Source organism: Molothrus ater, chromosome 12 (assembly GCF_012460135.2).
Source record: "Molothrus ater isolate BHLD 08-10-18 breed brown headed cowbird chromosome 12, BPBGC_Mater_1.1, whole genome shotgun sequence".
NCBI lineage: Eukaryota > Metazoa > Chordata > Aves > Passeriformes > Icteridae > Molothrus > Molothrus ater.
Genome location: NC_050489.2, coordinates 11,698,450 through 11,723,334, shown reverse-complemented (window position 1 = coordinate 11,723,334; position 24,885 = coordinate 11,698,450). Strand labels below are relative to the sequence as shown.

General features: G+C 43.4%; 1 protein-coding gene across 1 annotated transcript in view; it reads right to left on the bottom strand.

Annotated features, from left to right (window-relative positions):
* The window catches only part of LPCAT2 (lysophosphatidylcholine acyltransferase 2), a 29,177-nt gene extending 19,175 nt beyond the window's left edge, over positions 1-10,002 (bottom strand). Inside the window, 4 exon segments of the mRNA XM_036390487.2 lie at positions 1,751-1,863; positions 3,108-3,325; positions 4,343-4,482; positions 9,871-10,002. Coding sequence (XP_036246380.1) covers positions 1,751-1,863; positions 3,108-3,325; positions 4,343-4,482; positions 9,871-9,978 — 579 coding nt within the window. The 5' untranslated portion in view covers positions 9,979-10,002.
* Positions 10,003-24,885: the final 14,883 nt, after the last annotated feature.

Genomic DNA, 24,885 nt, shown 5'->3' with positions numbered 1-24,885 from the left:
TTCACTTGTCATTTTAGTGTTGGTAATAATAAATTGTTCCTCTGACAGCAGTTTCTTACTGAGTTGCTGGGTGTATAAATAGAGGAGTTTGGGCTGAAAGGAAGTACATGAGGTACTTGGGCATTTACAGTGAAGATGCTATCAGTGAGATGCCAGCTGTGATGAGAACACAGCTTGAGCAGCAGAGCAAAAGGCAGAGAAGGCATTTGCTGTGAGGCAGAGCTCTGAAAGCACTACACACCACAGCAGCTCTGAACCCCAGTGACTCAGACACACCAGCACCCAGAAAGTTTCTGGATCAGTGTCTGAGACAGTAAATGAAGTGCACTGGGAACTGCAGTGACACACTGAATCTGGCCCCCTATGGAACACAAGCTTTGTATTTTCTTGTAACACTACAGGATCATAACCAGCATTCTAAAAACACCCTAGCACAAAATGGTCTGGACCAAGGTGTGCTCCCACTTCAGTCTGAATGAACAGATCAAGGCCAGCTGTGAGAGAGGCCTCAGCAGGTCACACCCAAGGGACACACACTGTTCAAGGGTATGACAGAGGCAACTGCACACAGCAAGTTCCAGCCAGTCCTCCATGACACATCCTGTAATCAGAAAGTGTGGCCAGGGCTCAGGATAGGAATCACCCAGTGACACCTTCAGTTGTACTGCTGACTCAGTCTTGGAGATTCCCAGATCACTTGACACATAATCTATTTATGCCACAATACATATCTAGTGCAGCACTGGTGCAGGAGCCCATTTCCCTTTCCTCCCCATGCTGCTTCCAGCAGAAATCAGGTCTCCCAGGGCATTCACCTAAAACAGTTTAGCAAATCACAAGCACCGGGGTTGTCTGTAAGCCCAGTATTAAAAAAAATTGGCATGTGCATGTTTAACTGACAAATTTCAAAAAAGAATGGAGGCTCTGAAATGATTTAGAGCAATTGTATTAGAAAAATACATTTATGAGTCAAAGTACCTTAAATGTTAAGAAAGCTTTTAGAAAGGTACTTATGAAGTAAAAATGTATGAAATGTGTAAATAATGCCATTACAAAAAAAATGTAGGTCTTCCTACATTTTTCTATTATGTCTTCCAAAAAAAAAAAGTGTTGGTCTTTCCTGCTTAAATGGTCTCTGTTTCTAGAGACTGTTCAGAAAGTGGAGCAGTAAACAGCAGGTCTAGCTGTCACAGATACCTCCTACTGAAGTCTATTATCTTCACTTCCTCTTAATTTTAATCAAAATTTACTCAGTGGAACAAAAGTGAAGGAAAATTCTTCCACCTTGTCTATACTCTATGTGAGAAACTGAAGTTTTGGGCTAAAGTACTGTTTGTACTGATCTTGGACAGTCTGGGTTACCCATCTCATCAACTGCTCATCCTCTACCTGGTGCGAGCACAGCTCTGTGGTCTGACTTCAGAATACTGATCCACACACACCAATGCAATTCACCTGCTACACTGAAGGCAGCATGTTAAGACTTGAAAAGGGAAAAGAGAAAGGCAAGAGCATCTGCATTTGCAACAGCAATTGGTACTGGTTGGATTCAACTGATCCATTTGTCACAACAAAACTCCTTCCGGACAGCAGATTTTTCCCTTCTTTACCCAGTCATCTACCTGAGGGCTGACTCCATTTCTGTACACTTTAAGAATCCTACCCAGCTGGTCACTTGTGCCATTGTGATGCACAATGAACAGGGAACAGGAACACATGACAGAAGAGAAGTTAGTGGTGTATTTATTACCTGTGGCCACTGGCCTCTCGACAGTGCCCGCCTGGTTATCTCAGCAACCGTGTTCTTCCGTGAGTCATGGTCCTGACGAGAAACTACTACAGGCTGAAGGGATCTCAAAATGGCTGTGAAACAGATTGAAAAAAATGCCTTATCCTAGTGCTTAGAAAACACATGGGTTCAAGGCTTCCTTTTAGCAAAACCATGTTATTTATATACTAGGAGACAGACTCCACACAAACAACTTCCAGACTAAATTGATAAGAGCATTGTTATTCTCTTTCTGCAAAATGGGAAATAAGACACAGAAGACATACCCGGCCTGCCAGCTGAGGAGCTTTACAGTAGATATAAACATGCAAAATTTACCCAAAGACATTCTAATAATATTGCTGTTATTTTTCACTAAGCATTTCCATGCAATTCCAAAGAGTGACCTGACTGGGTCTGCTCACGGGCCACGCTCAGGCCTAACTTAGGCAGACTGCACCCAAAATGTAGTTTTAGCCTTCCCTTTTCTGTTACAAAGGATGCACAGCTTTGATGTATATTACAGAAAAAAACCCCCCTTATTTAATCAGAAGTCTACATCAGAATATGTGGACCTTTGTGATGAGAAACCTGGTGAAGAATTATCTTCTCTGCCCCAATCCTGTGCTTTTAAGCTAAAATCAATATATTGCCTGTCCATTTCTTTTCTACAAAAACACTTTGCTATATTGCCTGCTGTGTTTAGTTTTGGGTTACTGTATAGCCAGCAGAAAGTCTACAGCTGATTCTAGCAATAATGCAAATGGAGATTCTTTTTGTGCCAGAAGGAGGAGAAAATAATAGAAGCATGACTCATCTGATCTTTTCCATTCCCTGCATTTCCTTTTTGAGTAACTCCTCTTTTATTCCTTCCTGGTCTTGCTCCTATTAAAAAATCCATAACATTGCCTGCAAGTTTAATCTTATCAATATGGTATTTTCCAGACTACTGTAGTTTGGGTCTGTTTTGAAATAACCTTCACTCAGATTTGTGGGCTACACTCTTAAAAGACAGCAGTGGAACAGATTTTTTGAGCTACTACTGTGAGAATGAAAGAGAAAGTTTCCAGTCTGAGCAGCTGCAAAACATGCTTTCAGTATCAAAGAAGTTCAAAATGATATCATATTTCATACCTGAAAAGAAACAGCATAATTTCTAGGCATTTTTACCAATTCAAAAAGATAATGTGTCATAGGAATTTCACTGGAAAATAATTTGTCAGTATCTTTGCAAGATAGAGCTTAAAAGTCTGCCCTTAAATCACTTTAGGAGATAAAATTTTTGGCCCAATGTCGAGTTGTTAACTTGTAACTTTCAGGTTTTTTTATAAATACTTACTGCCAAATACCGGAGTTGACAAATTCTCCGCTCTAGACACTATTGATGGCATTCCAGTCAGGGCACAAACAATGCCATCAAAAAAGCTTGAATGAGGAGCTGCAACAAAGATTGGTGCTTCTGGTAGACTTGCCACCTTGCCTTTGACTTTAACCTGGAATCCCATCACGAAGTACGCCGTGCGAGTCAGCCCGGACAGGGTGGTCTGGACCATCCTCCTTGGAAACAGAAACACAAAAATCTTGTTCAGCTTACAGTCAGTTTTTATTTTGTTCTTCAAAAGAAAAGCCCCTAAAAGATTTCCTAGTTGTAACCAGCAGTGGGGCCTCACACAGGGTAGCAATGCTACTCACCAGCAGAATGCAGGGCTAAAGGGAAGTGGGGAAGGGGACATCACTTTTCCTGATGGAAGATAAGGCAGGGTACAGCCTCTTCCCAGGTACACTATTTCTCATGGCATATTTCATGGCATTGTACCATAACACTATTTTGAGTGGGGTAATTAGCAGATTTAGTGTCTTTCTATAAGAATTTATGCAACTGATACTGTTTTTTTAATGTCAGTTTTAATTAAGATTAAATAACAATGTTTCCTTACTGGAACATGTTCCCATGAGAGAGGACACATTCCTTTAAAGGGACTCTCCCTAAACTTCTGGTCTTGCTAGAATTCACCTCCTGTGTCTCCTCCTCCTCCTGCAGCTGCAGTGCATTGTGGCTAGAAAGGAACTTCAGTACTTTGAGGTCAGAAGTGAGGGACTGAAACCCAGAACCCACAGAAGCAGCTGTGAAATACCACTTCAAGGGCATTGCAGCTGAGAGGAGCTGTCAAAGCTAATTTTGTCATAGAATCATAGCATAGCAGAAATGACAAAGGCTACACAGGAGCTCAGCTTATGACATGTTACAAAATACTTGCTAAATGAATTTATTTTCTCAAATATTCCTGTAAGGATTATTACTGAAATAAGTCCTGGCTTACAGATAGTCTATAAATGTTTTTATAATTTTTTTTTTAGCTTCAAGACAACTGAAAATATACCTATTTAAAAAGGTCCACTATTCTTGTAAAATACACTTATTAAAAATTTGCTTCATATAAATGGGTAAAACTGAGGAATCCTCTTTAATCAAAAGGAGGAGTGAAAGGAAAAAAAAGCTTTTGACTGTGGCTTTGTGTTATTAGAAAAAAAAAAAAAAAGCTTAGTTTTCACAAATATTGGTCAGTTTTTCACCTTCTCCATCCTTCCAGTGGCAGAAATCCTCTTCCAGGCTGACAGAAAGTTGCAATTGACGCAGACAGCCAAGCTAGCAGTAAAAGGAATGTGATGGAAATGAGACGGAGGGGAAGCAAAATAATCCCCTGGAGAGCAATCTGGAAAAGAAGAGGTGAAAAATCTTAAGAAATGGTATCAACAAAGAAAGGACTCTGCTATCTGTATAGTTACTTTACAACGATTTTAAAGTACTACCATTACCATTATTGCTTTATGATTTAAGGGAAGATTTAATGATTCCAGTGCTCTTATGGGAAGTAATTAATGGTATTTCATTTTCACTTCTGAGTTCCCATTTCAGGAAGAACTGGAGTATCTGAGTATTTATGTTTTTGGCTTGGATGTAGCTAGACACAGAAGGTAAACTAAGTTTGCTGGCTCCAGTTTATATTTGGTCCTGGTCTGCAGCACACAACCAGCTCAGATGAGTTTGCCCAGCTGACATATATCTCCACTCCAGAGCTTTCTATCACTAGCTGCCTATCTAGAAGTCAAGTAGGATCCTTAAAATGACTAATTGTAGTCTTGCCCTTTCAAATGACAAATCCTGTGTTGAGTCACAATATTGCTGCAAGTGGTCCTTACTGCTGCTCCAGGGAGCTGTGCACACACAGCACAACATCATTTCCCCCAGTTGGGACTTTAACAAAACCCAGGTTTTAGATGTCCTGATTGCAAATAATCCTCAAACATCATCCCCAGCCCTCCCACAGGAATATTTAGCTTGCTTATTTTCATGCATAGCTCCGGGAAACAGGTGTGTTGGCACCATGTTGCACCACAGGCAGCTCTGATACAGGGCAGGGCAGGAAGAAATTCGTAATTGTTTTACCCCAGCACATTAGGTTGGAAACTGTATCCTGAAGGTTGGCTTTATGGTGCAACAAACACTCTGCAGACTGAGCAAGGCTGGGGCTGGGAGGCAGGTGAGCTGTGTGAGCAGGTCAGAGCCCAGCACTCCTGGGAAACCAGTAAGGGGTTCAACTCCCTTTGGCACTAATCCAGCTCTGCTGGCACTCACTGATGAGGACCAGTTTGTGTGCAAACCTATGCACAAAAACAAAACACACCCAAAAAACCTGTAATAGTCATTTAAAAAATTTATTTGGGCTGTTTCTTCAAGTCCCCCAAAACTTATCTGAGAGTGTGTCACACACCAACAGCTCCACCAGTTCAAGTGTATGGGATAAGTTACTGAAGGAGAGTTAAGAGAGTTTAACTTATTCTTGTGAGCTTACTACGTTTTATGCTTTACTGGTTTTTAAGAAAATCTACAATGGAACAACAGTGTTCCTCTCTCAAAATCAACCTTTCTAGTCAGCTCTAACAATGGCCTCTTACTGTACAGAAAAAGCAAGGCTTTTTGTAAGACAGCTTTACAAAACAGTTTGCAACCTCCTAGAGCTGTGATTATTAACATCACAGTGGATTTTAATTTACCTCTTTTCTTTAAAAAGGAACAACTGTGGTATATTTGAAAATAAGCACCTTAGTGTATACTTTATCCAATTTTTTGATAGTCAGTTGTTTCTAATTTTCCTTCCACCAACACAGTCCTTTCCCTCCCACCAAATCCCTTCCATCTTCATGTAATGTCCTCTTACCCTCCCCTTGTCACTCTTCAGGAGAGGCTGTGCCATCTGGCTCTAAACCCTCTGATACTGATGAGGATTAAGATGAATTTGGGGCCTTCAGGACTCGCTTCTGTGTTACCACAGGCACAGTGGCAACAGTCCAAACATGACAGTGGATACACAGAGTAAATTAAGATGAGCACGATAAGCAGGTACACTGTGTTGATGTTTATGTTCTGCAAGCACTGCCACACAGTGTGTTTCCAGGAGAGATCTGAACATTTAGGTCTGATTACTTCTTTCTTTTATTTAACATTTCTGTGTAAGTAGCTATGGGATTTTAACCATAACTTTATGGGCAAAGGACTGCTCTGGATCACAAAAATGACCATGACGGGTTTGACCCTATTGCTCTCACTCACTCTGGTGCCAGTTGTGGCAAATCTGAAAAAGTCAGCTAGGAAGATAAACCAAAAAGGACTCCTTGCTTGTCTCCCAAAATTAGATTTGGAGTTTTTTTCTCTATATGCATCCTCTTTTACTATGATCTATAGTCCAGTTCAACATCTCAGCTGCATTCAGTTATCCAAAATGGGCAGCATGAGCATAAGTCAGTGTGGTTTGACTTAATGTTTTTCTTAATGAAAAAAAAAAATATATGTACTGACCTAAAATGAAAGATAAAGGATGCAATAGCAAAAGCAAAACAATCTTTTCTTCAAAACTTTAATAAATTCATTAATCTATTTTAGGCAGATGCACAGGTGGTACTGATTTGCTGATGCAAGCTATTGGCTTTCTAGGTCACTGTGTAATGAGGCAGAGTTGGTTTCTGCTCCATCAGCTGCAGAGCATGGTAAGAAAAGGACAGAAAAAAGGAAGGTCAAGCTAGACTAGAAAAGGGAAAGCATAGGATAAAAACATACAAAGAAAAATGCAAAGTGTAGTTACTACTCAGTAGGATCAAAGCCACTCCAGCTTCTGTGCAGTAATCACCAAGATAGAATTATTCTGAGTCATCCAAAGAACCTTTTCCCACATACTGAATCACCCATGTACTTTCTGTTTACTGTGTCTGCAATAACTGCACATCCTGTCACTGCAGCAGTGCTGGCAGTCCAGGTCCCGCTCCCATAGCTGATTGATCTTTGATCAATACATGGGATTATACCTCCACTGATAGCAGGAACCTTAAAAGTGGAAAAGCAGGTGTATCAGAAAGCCACACAATTCCATATACAATTTTGTTCAACTGTAGCTGCTGTCAAGTTATCTCAGAAGCAGCAGCAGAGCAGGCTGGGGAGCAGAGTGAAGCCCAGCTCCCACTGCAATACTCTGACATCTGAAGCTGTGATCAGATGGACTGTCCCCCAGCAGTACACACAGGACAAGACAGTGCTCCATGAGCATCCAGAGGATGTCACAGCTCTGCCAGGCAGCCCAGCTGCTTGCTTCCAAAAATACTGCTTTTAGCATGTTCACCACTGCAAAGTCCACTGAGCATCACTTCTGAATAAACTGGAATCCAGTAATGACTTAACTAGAATTTCTGCTTTAGATTCGCAGTTCAGAAGTTAGGACAGCAAGGGAGCAATCAGGAGCAAAAGAACTAAAACCCAGTAAAAATCTCAACAAGGAATTGCAGCCAACTTCAGTCAGAGGATGGAAACCAGAAGTATTTGACAACTGCTTAAAATCGTTTGGCACATGAAAATGTTTAGCACAGCCCAACTGATCCTTGCTTTGCACATTCTAAAGAATGACAAATAAAGGGTGGCTTGTAAACTATTAAAAAGGACTGGCAAGAAATTGTAAAATCTTCTCACTCACTTTTCAGTCTGGCTGTTTTTATATTTGAAGCTGAATGAAATGCAAACAGCTACCCTGTCTCATTTCAAGTTCCATTCATCAGGCACACAGCAGCCTTTACTTGCAAGGTCACCAGCACATGGAAATCCTGCTGTGGATTCCCAAAGAAAGAGGGTTTTCAAATTGTATGTCTGTTTAGTGTATGTTAAAGGAATAGTACAGAATGGGGAGACATAACAAGACTATCTTTAACATGCAAGAATGGAGAAACACTACACTTGATGTGAACAGGAAGGGAGACTTCCCTTTTCTGAAGTTTATAGTAACACTGTCTGGTAAGGCCTTGATTCCCAGCAGGTCTGACTGGCAGTGCTGAGCAAGAGAGGAGCAGAGGTTCACAGCACAAAGCAATCAGCAGGAAGTATTCCAGTCCTTATGACCAAAGGGGAAAAGAACAGAAGGGAGCAAACCACAATACAAAAAGTTCTCTTATGTGTTTTTCTGCTTTACAATTCTGTGGCTGTTTTGCTCCTCAGCTCACTAGCACCAGGCCCTAACCCAGATGATTGCTTTTCCTTCCAGGTGCTGTATGGAGTAACTTAAAAATGCAAGCTTTTGAAAGTAGTGTGTGCACCCTCCAAAAAGGACAGGCAGCACAGAAAGCTGTTCATTTCTGGAACCTCATTAAGAAACTGGCTTCTTCAGGGTTCATGCCTAAAGCTACTGATCCAGATGCACTTGAAATGTGTTCCAGGCTTCTAGTAAAACAAGGGGATAAAAGGACTTGAAATTGTTTTCCAGCTTTCTCACATTTCCTCTACTCAGCTATCTTCAGGGCAAACATTGTTTATAACTTGACAAAGATCTATATGAAACATAAAATATTTAGCTGTATGTCAGTTTCATATATTTATAAACATCAGCAGAAAATGCTGTAATTTCACCTACGCACTGATGTCCTCATTGTCCTCAATTGTATATTCATGTTAGGTTCATAAGCTAATTTTTAAAGAATGTTTTTAAGAATCAAAGCTTTTTTAGTTGTATGAGAATCCTCTAAGTCTAGTGTGTGCTTGTACACAAGTCATACTAGGACAGGACTCAGCTCAGAGGCCTGATCCAATTCCCCCAGTGACACCAGTCAGTGACCCAGTGGAATATGGGGTACCATTTCCTCTTGTACATCCTGCAATATGGAACCAAGAGATTCACTCTCCCCACCCCATCCCAGGCTTAAAATCAGCTTAAGGCCAGTTAAGCATCTGAAACAGCATGACTAAAAAAGTTATCTTCTGTTTTAGCTTTTCATATCAGAGAGGAATTGACATCTCAACTCTAAAGCTGAGGCATCTGACATGACTGACTGATGGGTAATGCTTATTATCGAAACAGGACCGCTGTTTTCTCTAGGCATGATGTGTTATCAGCAATGATTGCACAAATATCTCCAAAAGCTTGTTTTGAATCTTGTCTTTAAAGTTTTAAGTTTGAAGTCAGTGTGCATGCAGTGTGAAGCCCCTGTGTATGCACTGAGCAAGCATGCAGCTTGAGGACTCTGAAAGGTTGAAGAACTTAATTTCAAAAACAGTGACTTTTTTATGCTGATTACCCATTGCATCTTTGACCGTTTACATAACTTCCCCGTGTATCCGCTCTCTAGGTTAGAGCAGGAAGCAAACTGTGCCGTACAGGGAAGGAAATGCTGTCACTAGCAGCCTGTTCCCGGCCAAGCCGGGAGCTGTGGATGTGACCAGAGCCGGGGCTGCTCCGCTCCGCTGCGGGCGCGGGACACGGGCGGCGCTGGGCACAGGCGATGCAGGGCAGGCCGGGCCCCGCAGCCCCGGCTGCCGGCGGCACTTTCAAACCTCGATCGCTCACACCGCGCTCTGCCCTGGCAAGGGGGCTCGAAAGCGGCCGGTGCCCCCAGCCCTCAGCGCTGACAGCCCCGCGGAGGCCCGGGCGCGGCACGGAGCGCTGGTTCGGAGCCGCGCCCGGGCTGAGCCGTGCCCCGGGGCGCCGTGCCCGCCGCGCTGCCGTGCGCATCCCAGCCCGGGCAGCGCGGCCCGGCCCCGGCGGCCTCTCCCGCCCGCCCCCCAGCCTTACCCGCAGCTTGTCGCCGGTGCTGAGGGAGCCCGGGTGCACGAAGGGGTTGAGGACGATGGGCGGGTTGAAGGACTGCTGCCTGGGCAGCGGCAACACCCGCGGCGCCATCGCCACCGCCACCCCCGGCGGCTGCGCATGAGCCGGCGGCGGAGCCCGGGGCCAGCGGCTCCGGCCGGCCCTGCCCACCGCGGGAGCCCCGCCTCGGGCAGGTGAGGGCGGGCGGCCGCCGCTGCGCCGCGGCCGAGGGCGGGCGGTGGCAGCGCCGAGTTCCATGTGCCCGCAGCGCTACCCGTGCCCGGCCCCGCGCCGGGTTCCGTGTCCCCGCAGCCCCGGCCGTGCCCTGCCCGTGCCCGGCCCCGCGCCGGGTTCCGTGTCCCCGCAGCCCCGGCCGTGCCTGCCCGTGCCCGGCCCCGCGCCGGGGTCGTGTCCCCGCAGCCCTGCCCTGCCGTGCCGTGCCCTGCCCCGCGCCGTGCGCGCTGCAGGCTCCGCAGCTGAGCCACGTTGGCCGGGTGCGATCGCAGGGCGATGTTCGTAAGCATTGGGAGTAACGCGGGCCGTTAGCTGGGAGAGGTGAGGAGAGGGGCCGGCGCGGTCGTGGCGCACGGCAGAGGGCAATTTTTCTAGGGCAATTTTAGGTGCAATTCTAGGTGCATTTTCACCGCTGCTGAGGCTGGTACAGTCATTCCGGTTCTGGAGCACGTGAGGTCCGCAGATCCGCTGCAGCCTTTCGCGGCGTGCCGGATGCCCGTGGGGTCCCTTCCCGCGGGTGTGCCCTGAGGGATGCGCCAGGAGCAGCCGTGCAGGGCCGGCCGTGCGGTACCACAGCGTCCTCCGGCACCTTCTGCCCGCCTGCCTGGCTGCTGCCGGTTTCACCCCAGAGGAAGTTCCACGCTGACCACATTTAGGAAGCAGGCTTTTCTTGGTTCTCACAGGAATCCGGTCCAGTGGTGGGGCTGAGCCGTCAGTCTGTCTGTGCAGTGCACACTGGGCTCAGCCCACTGGCTTCTTGTGTGACATTGGTTCAAACACTTCATTTTGCTGTGGTGCTTTTCCAATTTGTCCTTCCCATGAATATATTGGTACTTCCTGGCACAACAGTTGTCTTTATGTTGCCAGACTGTTCATGTTGCTCTAATGAAACTAATTATAAACATCTCATGGTTCCGTTCCCACTTTGACGTCTCTGCTTCCACAAAGATACCATCAGCATTCATAAAACTTCATTATTATAGAATAATTATTTGTGTTTTGCAACTGCAGGTGCTTAAGGAGTAGTCATAATGATATATTTGGGCTAACTGAAGCCTGCCTATAATGGAAGCTTGATGAGTGTAGGATTTCCCTTGGCTGGTTTCCAGGCTTTCGCTGTGGTTGCCAGTCCTTGAAACCAGCATTGTCTTCTGAAAAAGCTGAGAGCTGAGAACGAACTGGATCAGCACAATTGTCACAGAAAGTAACTCTGGGGGGAACTCCAGAGGAGAAAGATCAATTCCACCTCCATCACTCTCGGCAGATGATTTTATAAACTCTTTTTAAAAGCTCATGACTTCCCTAGTGGATCCATTCCAGCACTTCTCTGGTAATGTCTTGAAATGATTTTTTTCTGTATCTGAGAAGAATTTCTCTCATTGCAGATGCTATCCGCCCTCAGTGGATGCAAGAACTGGTCCCTTTCCTCTCTGCAGCTAGTTTTTGTACACTTGTGTAATGTTATGATTCTCTTATGCTTTCACCAGACTAATGTGTTCAGATTTTCCCTCCCAGGTGCTCGTTTCTACATATCTGAGCATTCTTAAAGCTTTCCTCTGGCTTTTCTCCAATAAATCCACATCTTTCTTGAGGTACCCAAACAGGAAACGCTACTGCTACGAGGTCTGACCAGTGCAACTGGGTGGGCAGGATTAATTTGTGTCTGACAAATTATATTATTATATCACTATATAATAGTGTCTGCTTTTATTTTTAGAATTTTTTTTTTACCACTAGCCTGATACTGTGACTCACACTGTGGCCTTGCAGACATGATGCTATTCATATCTAGATTAGTGCTTCTGGTGACTTGTACATTTATGAAAAACAATAATATTGATTATAAAATTTCTACTCTTCTAAGGCTGATTAGCTATAGCACCATTTGAAAGGCTTAACATCACAAGTACCAAAATACAAGCACAGTGCAGAAGAACCTTTAATGTTCAGAACACATAATACAGTGAGATTATATTTAATTCTTTGGCTAAACTAGGGTCAGCATCTCTTTTGAATACTAATTCCTTTTTTGTGTATGAATCTGTGGTAAATTGAATCTTGATCAATTGGACTGCTAACATAAAACACCACCAAGTTTGTGCAAAGCTGATATGTGGAATCTTTCACCAAAAGCTTTATATGGTGCTAAAGATAGACATCAGTGGAATAAGTAGCATTAGCTTGCTACTCATTAATTTTCTTAGTTGAAACTACAGCTTTAGTTCTGCAGGTCACTAGGACAGCGTATGTTTTTCCTGAGAAGCTTACCCTATACCTTGATTCTGTCTAGAAACTGTAGAAAAGTGGCTCTGGAGCGGGTGTAGCTTCTGTATACAATCCAAATGAATCATATTAGTGATACGTGAAAACCCAGTACACATTTCCCTAGTGTAAGACAGGAATTTTTCTCTCTCATAGACAGATACAGCTCTTTTTCTTAAGTGCATGCAGCTTTATAGTTTTTAATATAAATTGTATATATGCAGTCTAAAATGGACTAAGATATCTGCCTTATTGTAGCTGCCTTTGGGACAGTTTACTCTCTTCTTAATTTTTGTAAAAATATACCCTAACTTATCTTCTTATCATAAAATGTGTGATAGGCAAAAGCATATGCTAAGAATATGAAATATTTGCAAACATTTTTTTAACTCTTCTGTCAGTAATTCCTTATCTGAACCAGAGGCTAAAAGGACGTTCCCTTTTTAACAATTTTCTGTTTAATTCTTTTGATCAGGGCTGTTGTTTTACCTTGAAAAAACACATGTACAAAGACATTTTTGATACAGAAATTGAAAACCTGCTCGTGTTTGACCTGCTCCCTGCTGTTGTCTGACAAAAATCTGCCATCTCCTGGCCTGGCCGTGTAACACTGCTGCACACAGCAGTTGGGCAGCATCTGTTCACTGCTTGTGAGAAAAACAACTCCTCTCAAGGACTAGCTAAAAAACTTCATCATGCAAAGTGCCATTCTGATTTTACAGTTTCTTTCTGTGGTACCAAATGTGAACTACTTGTGAGAAATGTGTATGCGGACAGCAGTAGATGGCCATGTGTTTCTGTTCTCAATTCAACAACTTCTTGCTTGATTGCTTTCTTGCTTTCTTTCTCGTTTTCTGGCTTGCTTTCTGGCTTTCCATCTCTCCTGCTTTCTTGCTTGCTGCCTAGGCCATGGTGGCCTAGTGCTGGTTGAGTTTGTGCCCCCTCCTGGAAGAATGCTCACATAGAATGCACCTTGTATGTGCCCAGCTGTGCCCAGCTGACAGCATGGTCTCTGCAGCAGTCAGGGCAGCCAAAAAGTGGGACACAAGTTTTGGAGTTTGTCTTTGGAGTTTGGGCAGCCAAAAAGTGGGACACAAGTTTTGGAATTTGTCTTTCTCCACCTGGGACGCTCTTCCAGGGTTATCCTGGTAAGGCCTTTATGCCCTGCCTGTGCACCATACAGGCTCATGCCACATAAATGGCACTGTGGCAGGCTGGATAACGCAGGGTGTGAAAGTCCTTAGGGTTCTGTCAATAAACTTCAGTCTCCTGGGAATCCAGATCTGCATGTCTCTCAGTAGAATTCACTGGTTTAGTGAGACTTCAAGCAAGGAAAGCAGTTCTGGACTGTTCATTTCACAGTGCTCAGGCACCTGGGGAGTGGATGAGGTGCTGACTTGCTTGCATCTACCCATCCAAGCAGGCACACATGGGGCATGCATGTATACACAAACCAAGACATACCTTTTCTTTTCTTCTAAGGCAGGTGCTGAGATAGATGTATCTTGGAGTTTTCATTTAATGTTAAATAGAATTGAAACACCCATTAAGCTAATATTTCTCTTGGGTATTCCTAGATGTTTTCTCTTACAGACATTTGTTTCTCTGCCTCTGTCCCTTCTTCCCTAAAAGTTAGACTTTCTGTGTTTGTGTTATATTCCTTATATTGATACACATAAGGTTCACAGTGTTTGCTTGGTAAGTTTTCAAATGCTTTGTTCAATTTGAGAGATTTTTTTAGCTGTTTTCGTCCCAGGGAGCTTGCTGTCCCCAGTACGTTATCCATGCCAGCCCAGAAGTGCAGGTAAAGGAGTCCTAGCATGCTGCACCAAAGAGGAGAACTTTATACTGAAAGTTCCCTGAAGCTTCTTCTGCTGAATTCCCTTCTCTTTTCAATGCTTACTAAGGCAAATAAATCAGAGACAAGAACCTATCACTTCATTTAGCAAGTCATACCTGATAATGACCTCTGCAAAGGGAGACACTTCAGCAGATGCTCAGCTTGTGTGGTGTTAGTCTCAGTGGAGTAGGCAGGACTTGGTTGGATTTTTGGTCCTAGACAGGCAGATAGATTGCTGAGCCAGCTCTGATAACAATTTAGGGAAAAATAGCATTGACTCTTGCTGATGCTGAGTGAAAATGGAGGTGGTATTGTCTCAAGGAGTCCATTGGGTACGTACCCTTGGAGATTGCTCCTTCCTCACCTGAGCTGGCTGCAGAACTAGACAACTTGACAAGAATTTCTCTTCTGTTCCTCTGGGAAAGGAAAGCTCTCAACTGATGATAGGGCATCTCCAGCTCCCAGTGCTCTCAAACTGGCACCTTCCCTGATTATTGAACTCACCTGAAAACAAAAGGAAAAAAGTTGATTTACAAGAAAAAGAGAGACTCTAGTGATTTGTGTGAGAATGAGATATAAAATTACTGGTTGGGTTTTTTTTTCCTTTGAACTGAACCCAGGAGCCTCAGTAAAGTTTACCCTATTTAAAGCATTAATTAGGGAGCTGACTGTACATAAAGATAAAACAGAACTCCTAAAAAAGTCTCCAGGGACTCCAAAAAACCCAGGTTTGACTGCATGAGGCAAAAGAATTTTAATTAGCAGCAACTGAATTGAAGTGAACTGATATGAGCAACAAAAAGAGAATTTATCCCACAATGTATTCAGAGAACATAATTGAATGTTCATTAGCTAAGAGTTATATACTGACTGTTAATGAGCAGAAATGAATATGTATTATTTCTTATTAAGCTGGAAACGTATGGAACTAATTGCATTTAAATATAGTAGCTATAAAGCTGTTTATTAACAGTCACTACTAAGAAGAGGAAAGACATAGGTGAATTTATATTCTTTACTGCAGTATCATTTTAAATATTCATTATGCTAAGTGGTATTAATACATAGTTTTTCAGGGAAATGGTTATTATGTTGTGCTAGTAGGGCTCGGTGATGCCTTCATTTGGATAGGATTTATGCTTTATTTACTTTAAATTAGGGAAGGCAGCACAAACAAACAGAAGCTCCCAGCTTCCTCTAAGGCAGTGTTGTTATTGCTTCTCAGGACGAGGGTCCTCTGTTACTTGTGATCAAATAACACTTGGCTTCTTGATATCATACCTTGATAATACTCTCAGGAGAGAGTTTTGGTGAGGTTTCTTTGTTGCAGATGTGCAGTAGAGAGCCATCTTGTTAGTAGGTGTGGTGACAGAAGACCAGAAGGCGTTTGTATAAACACTCAGGGTGTGCTGTGCACGCACCCAGGAAGGGCCCGTGGCTGCCCAGGGAAGGCTGTGCTTATGTGGGGACATCCTAGGCTGGGCCTGAGAGGGAACCATGGTCCCCATGGGCACTCTGGCTGGTGAGGGACAAAGGGAAGTGTGTGCAGTGAGCAGTTGCAGGGTGTGACGGTGTTCACAGGGGTCTCAGGTTGAGGGAAGAGATGAGGATTTGACTCCATGTTTCAGAAGGCTTAATTTATTATTTTATGATATATATTACATTAAAACTATACTAAAAGAATAGAAGAAAGGATTTCATCAGAAGGCTAGCTAAGAATAGAATAGGAAAGAATGATAACAAAGGCTTGTGGCTCAGACTCTCTGTCCGAGCCAGCTGACTGTGATTGGCCATTAATTAGAAACAACCAACATGGGCCAATCACAGATCCACCTGTTGCATTCCACAGCAGCAGATAATCAGTGTTTACATTTTGTTCCTGAGGCCTCTCAGCTTCTCAGGAGGAAAAATCCTCAGGAAAGGATTTTTCATAAAAGATGTCTGCGACAGCAGGGTTGTTTAGGTTGAAGGGTTCCCTTTGGAGCATTTAGTTAGTGAGGGGTGCATGAAGAAGGGAAGATAGAAGGAAGGATTGATGTAGCTGCCCATCCTTAGGGCAGGGTGTGAAATGGAAACCCTGGTGTCCAGCAGCTCCTTGGCCTTGGAGTTTTGTCTGATGAGGGGTGGTGACTTTGCCTGAACATTTTATGGCTTTTGCCCTGATTTCAGTGCTCTCTTGGTAAAGGAGAGGGACAGCAGACAGAGATGGAGCAGGAAAGCAGCAGTGACACCCTGAGTGGGTGCAGAGCCTCAGGGAAGAAAGGAGTACCACAAAGAGGAAGCTCTGTAAAAATAACTCAGTAGCAGTGTGATGGCTTCCCAGCGCTGAGCTAGCCTGTTTCCTCTGGAGCTGCTGTGGAGTGCTGGACCAAGAACCCCTGCTCCTGTCTGCAAACTTCACTGGCATCTGCAAACAAATTTGGATTTACACCCATGATTGGTCTTTGCAGTTAAAAGGCCACATCTTCTGCACGGCAAAAATAGGTGTTTTCATCCTCCTGCTCCGTTTGAAGTTGAAGGATGTTTTGGGGCTGCAGTCAGGGATTAACACACCTTTGAGCTAGTCTGTATATTTGATATCAGTGCTTTAGGCAGTGATTTTGTGGAATTTAGATTACTGTCTTCCTGCTTGCATAGAAAAAATATCTTGCTTGTTCTGATTTGAATTAGAATTATTTTTAATTTTGAAATTTATCATTTTCTGATAAAATTATTATAGTTTATTAAATTAACCAGCAGACCTGCCTTTTTATTAACCTGAATTTCTGTTTACTAATTGTACAGATGTGTTTTTACTATAGGGTTATTTAGCAGCAGCAACAACTGCACAGTTCACTTTCAGGAAGATTGTAACTGTTCCCTTGTTCACAAGAGGGCGATAAATCCCCAGTCATCTTTATGCAGTGTTCAGTACCTCACTGCAAAACGCCATAAGGACCAGCTTGCTGTCAGAAAACGGATATATAGGTATATAACCTGTATGAAATATTGTGGTGCCTTTTGTTTTGGTTTATGGGGAGCTTAAGCTATGCTCTGTTTATTTCATCCCACTGCAGATCCTACTATGAGTAAAAACTAGATGAGGAAAAGTTATTTATAATATCCATCCACCACACACTGCAAATGTTTTCTTCCTGGTACACATACAGGTATTAAATTCAGACAAATGTCAAGCACATAATAAAGAAGTGGTTTTGAGCAGAGCATTCAGGAGAATTTCCCATAACCTAAAGGTTTTTGTGTATGTTTATTTGAAATTGAAAATTTCATATTGAAATTTTCTTTGGTAATCAGAACCTTCTGTTTCTTAATGTTAATATTTTTCTTGATTTAAAGTATATTTTGCTTTGAACCTTCCCTTTAAGTATAATGTTATTTCATCTAAAACCAAGCCTTCTGTGGTCACAGTATCAGTATGGACAGCTGTCATAAGAACTGTGATTTCTCTATTTTTGTTGACAGTTTTGTAATCTATTAACATGCTATTACATTTCCAATATTTATATTTATTCACATTCACTATCTCTTTTTAATAGTTTCTATTTCACATTGTATAAGAAGAATGGTTTCAGGAGTCTTACATGGAATAAGGAAAAGAAAAAAGAACAACTTGTTCAGTGTGCTAAATTTGATGTCTCTGTTGGTGTTATCTGAGTTCATTCCAGCTCCTGTGTTTGAAGGAGCTGGTTTTCTTCCAGTTCCAAAGCTCCATGACCCAGCCCATGCAGTTTTTAAACTGTCAGTATTAGAACAAATTCTTAATAATTTACGGTTAATATGGCCTCTGAAGAATGTTTTCACTTTGTATCTCAATATGAAAAATAAATAAATGCTGAGAGTCTCTAGCAATGCACTGAAGTATTTGCTCAATGTGTTAGCACAGTGTCCAACTGAGTTTAAGGGCCTCAGCTGATGTGACTTCCTTAAATAATAAGACAAGTCCATGACTCTTGAGGTCCCTTCCACAGTCTCAGTGGAGTTCTGGGGCTGTCTCAGACAGCTGAGACAAAACCACCTTTATATTGTCTTTCAACAGCTTCAGCTGTGTGTGCTTGCAGAGACTCAGCCTTGCCTGGCCCCTTGCCCAGCTGTTGATTACCTCAGGCCTGCAGTACGAGGGAGCTCTTAGAAATCAGGGCTACCAACAGCTTATTTATTTTGGTATTATCTTGCCTGTAACCTTCACAATTCCCCTGCAGCCCTCCTGCAGTGGTGCCTGAGGGCTGCACCAGTGCAAGGGCAGAGCTGTCCTGGAGTGCAGTGCTGGGTGTGTGCTCTGGCAGCTGGGATGCCAACGGGAGCAGGACTGGGCAACAGGCACAGCTGGGGAGAGGTGCAGATTGCAGCTCTGGGGAGAAAAATTTACCCTGTTGAAGGGAAATTAGAGTCTGCCCTGTGCCTTTCCTAATCACCTGGTAGGCCTGTGGCCTCTTCACTGTTTTTTGTTAACTCTAAAACTGGAGTGTTTTAATGGGTGTTTTACAGTCAGTAGTTCCAGGTTGGGAGAACCACTGTAAACACAAACTCCTCCACAGAGATTCTCTCAGTACAGCCAGGCATTTTGGCTATTTTAGTAAAGACCAAAATTATGTAACAAACCCATGTGACTGTGTCTGTTGGTTTACTATCAGCTTTCCTCTGGACAGCAGCAGAGTTCTGTGTGCTTCATTAGTATCTCCTGACTGCCTTGGCAGATGCAGCCCCAGCTCTGCTGTGTGTCTGGGGTATGAAAATCTTAATAGGCACATTCAATTGTAAATATGATCTGCCTCACTGTAATGTATAACTCATGTGTTTCCAGCCAAGGAAAACAAACTTTTCTTACCACAGAAACTCACCCTTCAGAACTCCATCAGTATGTCAGGAGGATACTTAAGTGATATTTTTGTCATATTATTTGGAGTTTTAAGTACACCATGATAGTAGGAGAGTAAGTATGCAAATGGGCCAATTCTTTTTATACCATTCCAAGAAATAAAGAGGAGTTGAGAGTGAACAAGCAAGAGTAAATGAGGCATTTCCAACTGACCCACCAAGTGTGACTCAGCTGAGGTATCTAATGAGAGCAAGAACTTGGTAACTAGAATTAAGGGGGGAGTGGAAGGCATGCAGTAATTCCTTTTTTTATTTAGCAACTGGAGGAAGATTCTCCCACTTATTCCTTCTGTAGTACCTGTTAACAGGTATCTGCTTTGCTCAAACCACTTTCTGCTTTTTTAAATGCTATCACTGAAGCCATTCTAATGATATTAATTTGACAGGTGAGGATGCAAGATTGTAAGGACAATGGCAAAATTCAGGTGTGTGAGATCAGTTAATGCTAACATAATCTTCCCTGAGCCACAGTGCATCTTCAAATACTGAAGGGGAGGATATTGGGTAATTTAAAACAAGACCAAGTATTTCTGCTGTCTAGCAGTTGGGATCCTTGAAGACTACAGCAGTGTCTCTTCTGCACAGGTACTCATAGATAAGGTTGATCTGACATAGGGACCAGCCTAGACACATGCTGTGAAGCCCAAAGCAGTTATCTCTTATAAGCTTTGGAATACAGGTTAAAAAAAAAATCTAGAGGAAAAGGGCAGGAAGGCTGGAAACAATGAGTCTTGCAAAAAAGGGAGTGAATGCTAGGAAACAGGCTTGCTATTACTTGGCAGTTTTCAGAGATGTGCTGCTAGTTGTGCCTGAAGAATAAACATTCTGCTTTTCTGCTGACTGTAGCCAAAGTTTGTGGCCAGCAAAAAGGCAGGGGAAGCTCTGAGGAAAGTGTGTGTCCTAACAGGACATTTCAGATGCTGATTACAGGTGCTTTGCCCAAGCTTTTCATTCTTTATTTCAAAGAAGGTTTGAGTCTGGAATTGTGCTGTGGGATTAGAAACACTGTCTAAACTCTACCCAGCTGGCTTGGAGAAGCTTTTGGATACTGATATGTAAGACAGGTTCAAAAAACTGAGACTGGGCCTTGAACAGTAAAATAACCTCTTTTTCTTCTGTGGAATCAGATCACAGATGTGGATGTTAACAAAGGATTATGAAGCTGTAGCTCAGTTCTCATAAAGAGAAATGGTGATTAGTTACAGAGGCTCTCTGCTTCCTTCCCAGCAGCAGAGGGGCATGGACTCAAAGGGGCTGGATGTTGGAATTTCCCCCCTGCTTCACTGGGCAAATGACAGTAACTCTGTGCTGGTTTTCCAGCCTGTAGTATGAAGTGGTTATCTTACTGGAAGGATTGAAAGGCATAATCGGTTGTAAAATGTATTGAAACAGAAAGTGCTATCTCAGTGCAAAGTGGTTTTATCTACTGCTGCACACCCACAGGATTTACTTTTGAGGTGGAGACACATTTCTTAATGCCTGTGATGTGTACCGAGACAATTGGAAATAATAAAGCCTTGGGGTAGTGGTGTTGGAACCTTGTTCTTATTGAGGTCACTGGCAATTCCAGCACTGATTTCAGCAGGAAGAGGATCAGGCAGCTTTATCAAGAGGCCTTAGGTAAACACAAGACTTTCCAAGACTAAGGATCTGGGGCTTTTGGAAGGCTAAATTGTGCAGTGCCAGTCCTTGCCTTGGTAGCCCAATGGTATAGTATAGACATTTTATGTCAATTAATTACTCAGGGATTTATTAACTTGAAATTTAAAGAAAACTGCTTGCTTCATTTCTGTCTGCAAGCAAAACATGCAGAGTGAAGAAGGTTCACATACCCTAGGCATTTTGGCAGAAAGTGAACATAAAATGTGTTAATTGAACAGAGGACAGTAATTTCAAAAGGATGTGTGCCATTAAAATGGATCATACAATCTATGAAAGAACTTAGAAATAAACACAGTGTTTCCACCACTGTTGTGGAAACTGAAAAGTGACAGTAGATGGAGAGACAACAACAGAAAAACAAACAGGGAAATCTCCACAAACACAAAATAAAAAAGGCCTTGTGAAAATTTACCCCAATGTAAATCAAGTTGAAAATGTATTGATACTTGGGAGATGCCTCTGACAGTTATGAACTTAAACAAGAAGGATGGATATTTCTCTGAAGAATTTCAGAGTGTGTAGATCTGCAAACAATTTATATATCAAAGCAGTCACCAAATGGGCTGGAGAGGCAGAGCAACAAATCGTTTCCAGAAGCTGCCATTATCAGAATTTATAAGTAGTGATAATCTCAGTGTTGTTACAAAAGTGAATATTAATGTCTGTATTTTAAATAAAATCTGATTTTGATTTTGTTATGGGGCCTTAGAACTCCTTGGAAATGATCTTGGAAAATTGTGCTGTAGCCATGTCAGCTGGAGTCTTTTGACATATAAATGACAGAAATCTGGAAAGTATTCTAAACTACCTGTACTGTCTTGTTAAATCACAGTGCAGTGTTTCATCTGACGATTGAAGATGTGTATAGTAAGCAGAGTTAACAGACAGATGCACAGGTGACTTTCTTATTAAAAACCAGACTATTCCTTATTTATTTCTAATGTTTTTCTAAAGAATTTGTGCTCCCAGATGATTTTATGCTTTTGCATTCATTTCTTGTTTTGGGAAGGAAGATCTTTTAATAATGTTTAGCATCAACCTCTCCCACCTGTGCAATTTGCTGCTCTAGTAAAAGTGCTGTTCCCCTGCAAAAGCTTATAACGTGCTATATGAAATGTCAGAAATGATAAAGCAAACCCAAGAACCTCTCAAAGAAAATGTACTGCCATGAATATCTGAAATTTACCGAACCACTGCTTTTATTATACTTAAATTTTAATAAACACTTTTCTTAAAAGCTTGTGCTTCAGTAGGCAAAGAGATGTGTTTTCTATGTAAATAGCAGTGTTTGACTTTAAAAAAAAAAACTGTATTCCACTGATGTAATAAATCCTACAAGCAAACTAAGGCACAGTTTAAGCCATGAGATATGGAATAAAATCTTTGAAACCTCTCTCTATGCTTGTTGGGGTGCCAGTTGTGGCCGTAGGGCAAGAATGCCTTAGGGAACTGATTTTCTCAACGTTCTCATGTACGTTCAAGTTTTGAAAATAAGAGAGAAGAGAGGAATCCAAAATGCATGAAAGGGTGCTAATAAGCTCATTTTGCCTCTTTGTTGTTTTATGACTTGCCTCAGATTCTATAGCTTCACTTTCAAACGAGATGGTATGGCACAGGATTTATTTCTGAGCGCTTATCACTCCTCAGTAGGAAGCATTTACGTTTTCCATAAGAATGTTGAATTATACCAGAGAATTGCACCAAGGTGACCTGTTAAAATTACATTCAGGTAGTATCAGTTTAAAGAACAAAGACTTTAACAACTCTGGAAAAAATATAGATAATAGGTTGGAATACCCATAGTGTGTGGTGGAGATAGTGCTGAGATGTGGCCAGAGGTCTACTGGCAGCACACTGTGCTGCTATAAGGACAATATTTGCTCTTTGGACTGGCAAGAGTTGCTGTGGGGGACTTACCTCCTACAGAGAGGAAATTCCTTGAGCCTGGCCCAGTCATTTCCCAGCCTGTCCTGGCTGAAGGCTGTGCAGCTTTGGATGACTTTCCTGGTTTGGCTTGAAGGGATGGTGGCTGAAATGAAGAGCCTGAGGGACATGAGGAAGGAGAGACAAACTCAGGGAAAAAGCTTCCCCTCAATGAGTATGGAGTGTACATATGGCAGAGTGTATATGGGAGTTGTGGAATGGGATTCAACAGTTCTCCCTCTCTCTTTACAGAATTGATTCTGTAAAAGAATTTTCACACTTATTCCGAACAAAATGTGCTTTCCTTTTGATGTTTAAGCACTCTTTATCTTTTTTAATAGCTTGGTATTACCCCAAAATAACTGGCCCTTCAAGCCTCCTGCTCGGCAGCGTTTTACAGTGAGGACTCCGAGGGACGCAGCTGTTCTGTGTCTGCCTTTGCTGCAGGGGCTCTTGTGGGGCCGTGCTGGAGGAGGAGAGGAGGAGTGGGTGTCAGTGCTGGAGAGCCCTGTCCTGGTGCTGTAGGAGGAGCGGTGTCAGTGCTCCAGCAGCCCCGTCCCCATGCCCTGCTGGAGGAGGAATGGGTGTCAGAGCTCCAGCAGCCCCGTCCCCATGCCCTGCTGGAGGAGGAGCGGTGTCAGAGCTCCAGCAGCCCCGTCCCCATGCCCTGCTGGAGGAGGAATGGGTGTCAGAGCTCCAGCAGCCCCGTCCCCATGCCCTGCTGGAGGAGGAGCGGTGTCAGAGCTCCAGCAGCCCCGTCCCCGTGCCCTGCTGGAGGAGGAATGGGTGTCAGTGCTCCAGCAGCCCCGTCCCCATGCCCTGCTGGAGGAGGAATGGGTGTCAGGGCTCCAGCAGCCCCGTCCCCATGCCCTGCTGGAGGAGGAGCGGTGTCAGAGCTCCAGGAGCCCCGTCCCCATGCCCTGCTGGAGGAGGAGCGGTGTCAGAGCTCCAGCAGCCCCGTCCCCATGCCCTGCTGGAGGAGGAGCGGTGTCAGAGCTCCAGCAGCCCCGTCCCGGGGCCGGCGCTCCGCGGTGCGGGTGCGGTGCGGCCGCTCTCCCGCAGGGGCCGCTCCGAGCCCGGGGCGCGGAACGCGCCCGCAGCGGGAATTTCAGCACAACTCCCCTTCCCACATGTTTGCCTGTGACAGCTCCTCTGCTGGCCCTGGAAGGAAAATCAAACTGGAAGCAATGCTGCGTCAACTGCAATAACTCTCCCTCGGTTTGTTTTAAAGCTGTCAACTATTGTAAAGCCACTTCTTGGCTCTGCAGAGGCTTTTCTCCCCTTGAACTCCAGGAATTGTTCTAGTTTACATCCACATTTCATAAATGTTCTTCTGAATTAGCCTACTTTGGGACTGTGTGGAGGGCTAGTGAGGATGCAGATTATTCCAAACTTAGGAGAAAGTAAGGCTCATGAACTTTGGTTGTATTTTTTCCACCTTAATGTTTGCAGAGCCTCCTTTTGCCTTTTCACACTGTGCGTGCGGTGTCTACAGCAGCCTAGTTCATGTCACAGTTATTCAGATCATACTCCATTACTTGAATTCCTAAGAACTTTAGCATTGGCAAATAATCATACATGGAAATACAATGCTGTGCATATAAATGTGAGAATGGATGAAAATCCTACAAATGAAGGGTTTAGAAGCCCCTTTGACATTGGAAACAACAGAAAAAGGATTTTCATTGTAGGTCCTTCTACTTCATTTTTTGAGCTGTTGATGAATAGAGTTGTAAGTGGCCTTGAAAAGTACATTTACTTAATGGAAAAGCATGAAAATGCTAGAATTTAATGAGCCTTGCCATGTCTTCAGCTAGTGAGAAATGAATGTCTCCCTTTTGTGGCCTGGGTTCAACAGTCAATGCATTGACCACAGAGAGGAAGCAGAGCCCTTGTCTTCCTTCTGCACGCAGGGCTTGCCTCTCTGGTAAAGTCCTGTGCCTTGGTTTGCCTTGTTCACTCCTCTGCTGCTGTCCTGAGGCACTGAACTCTGCTGTGGGGTTCCACTGGGTCAGGTTCAGGGAGCTGGAAAGGAGAGCAGTGGAGAGTGGCCGTGGCCAGAATTGTTTAGGAGCAGCCACAGCAGAAATAATCTCTCCATGGCTGAAGTGACTGTGTGATGTGGCACTGGGTGGGAGACCTGGGGTTGAATTTCCCAATTCCTTGGCTTGTGGTGATTAGGAGCTTTATGAAGTGGAGGTGCT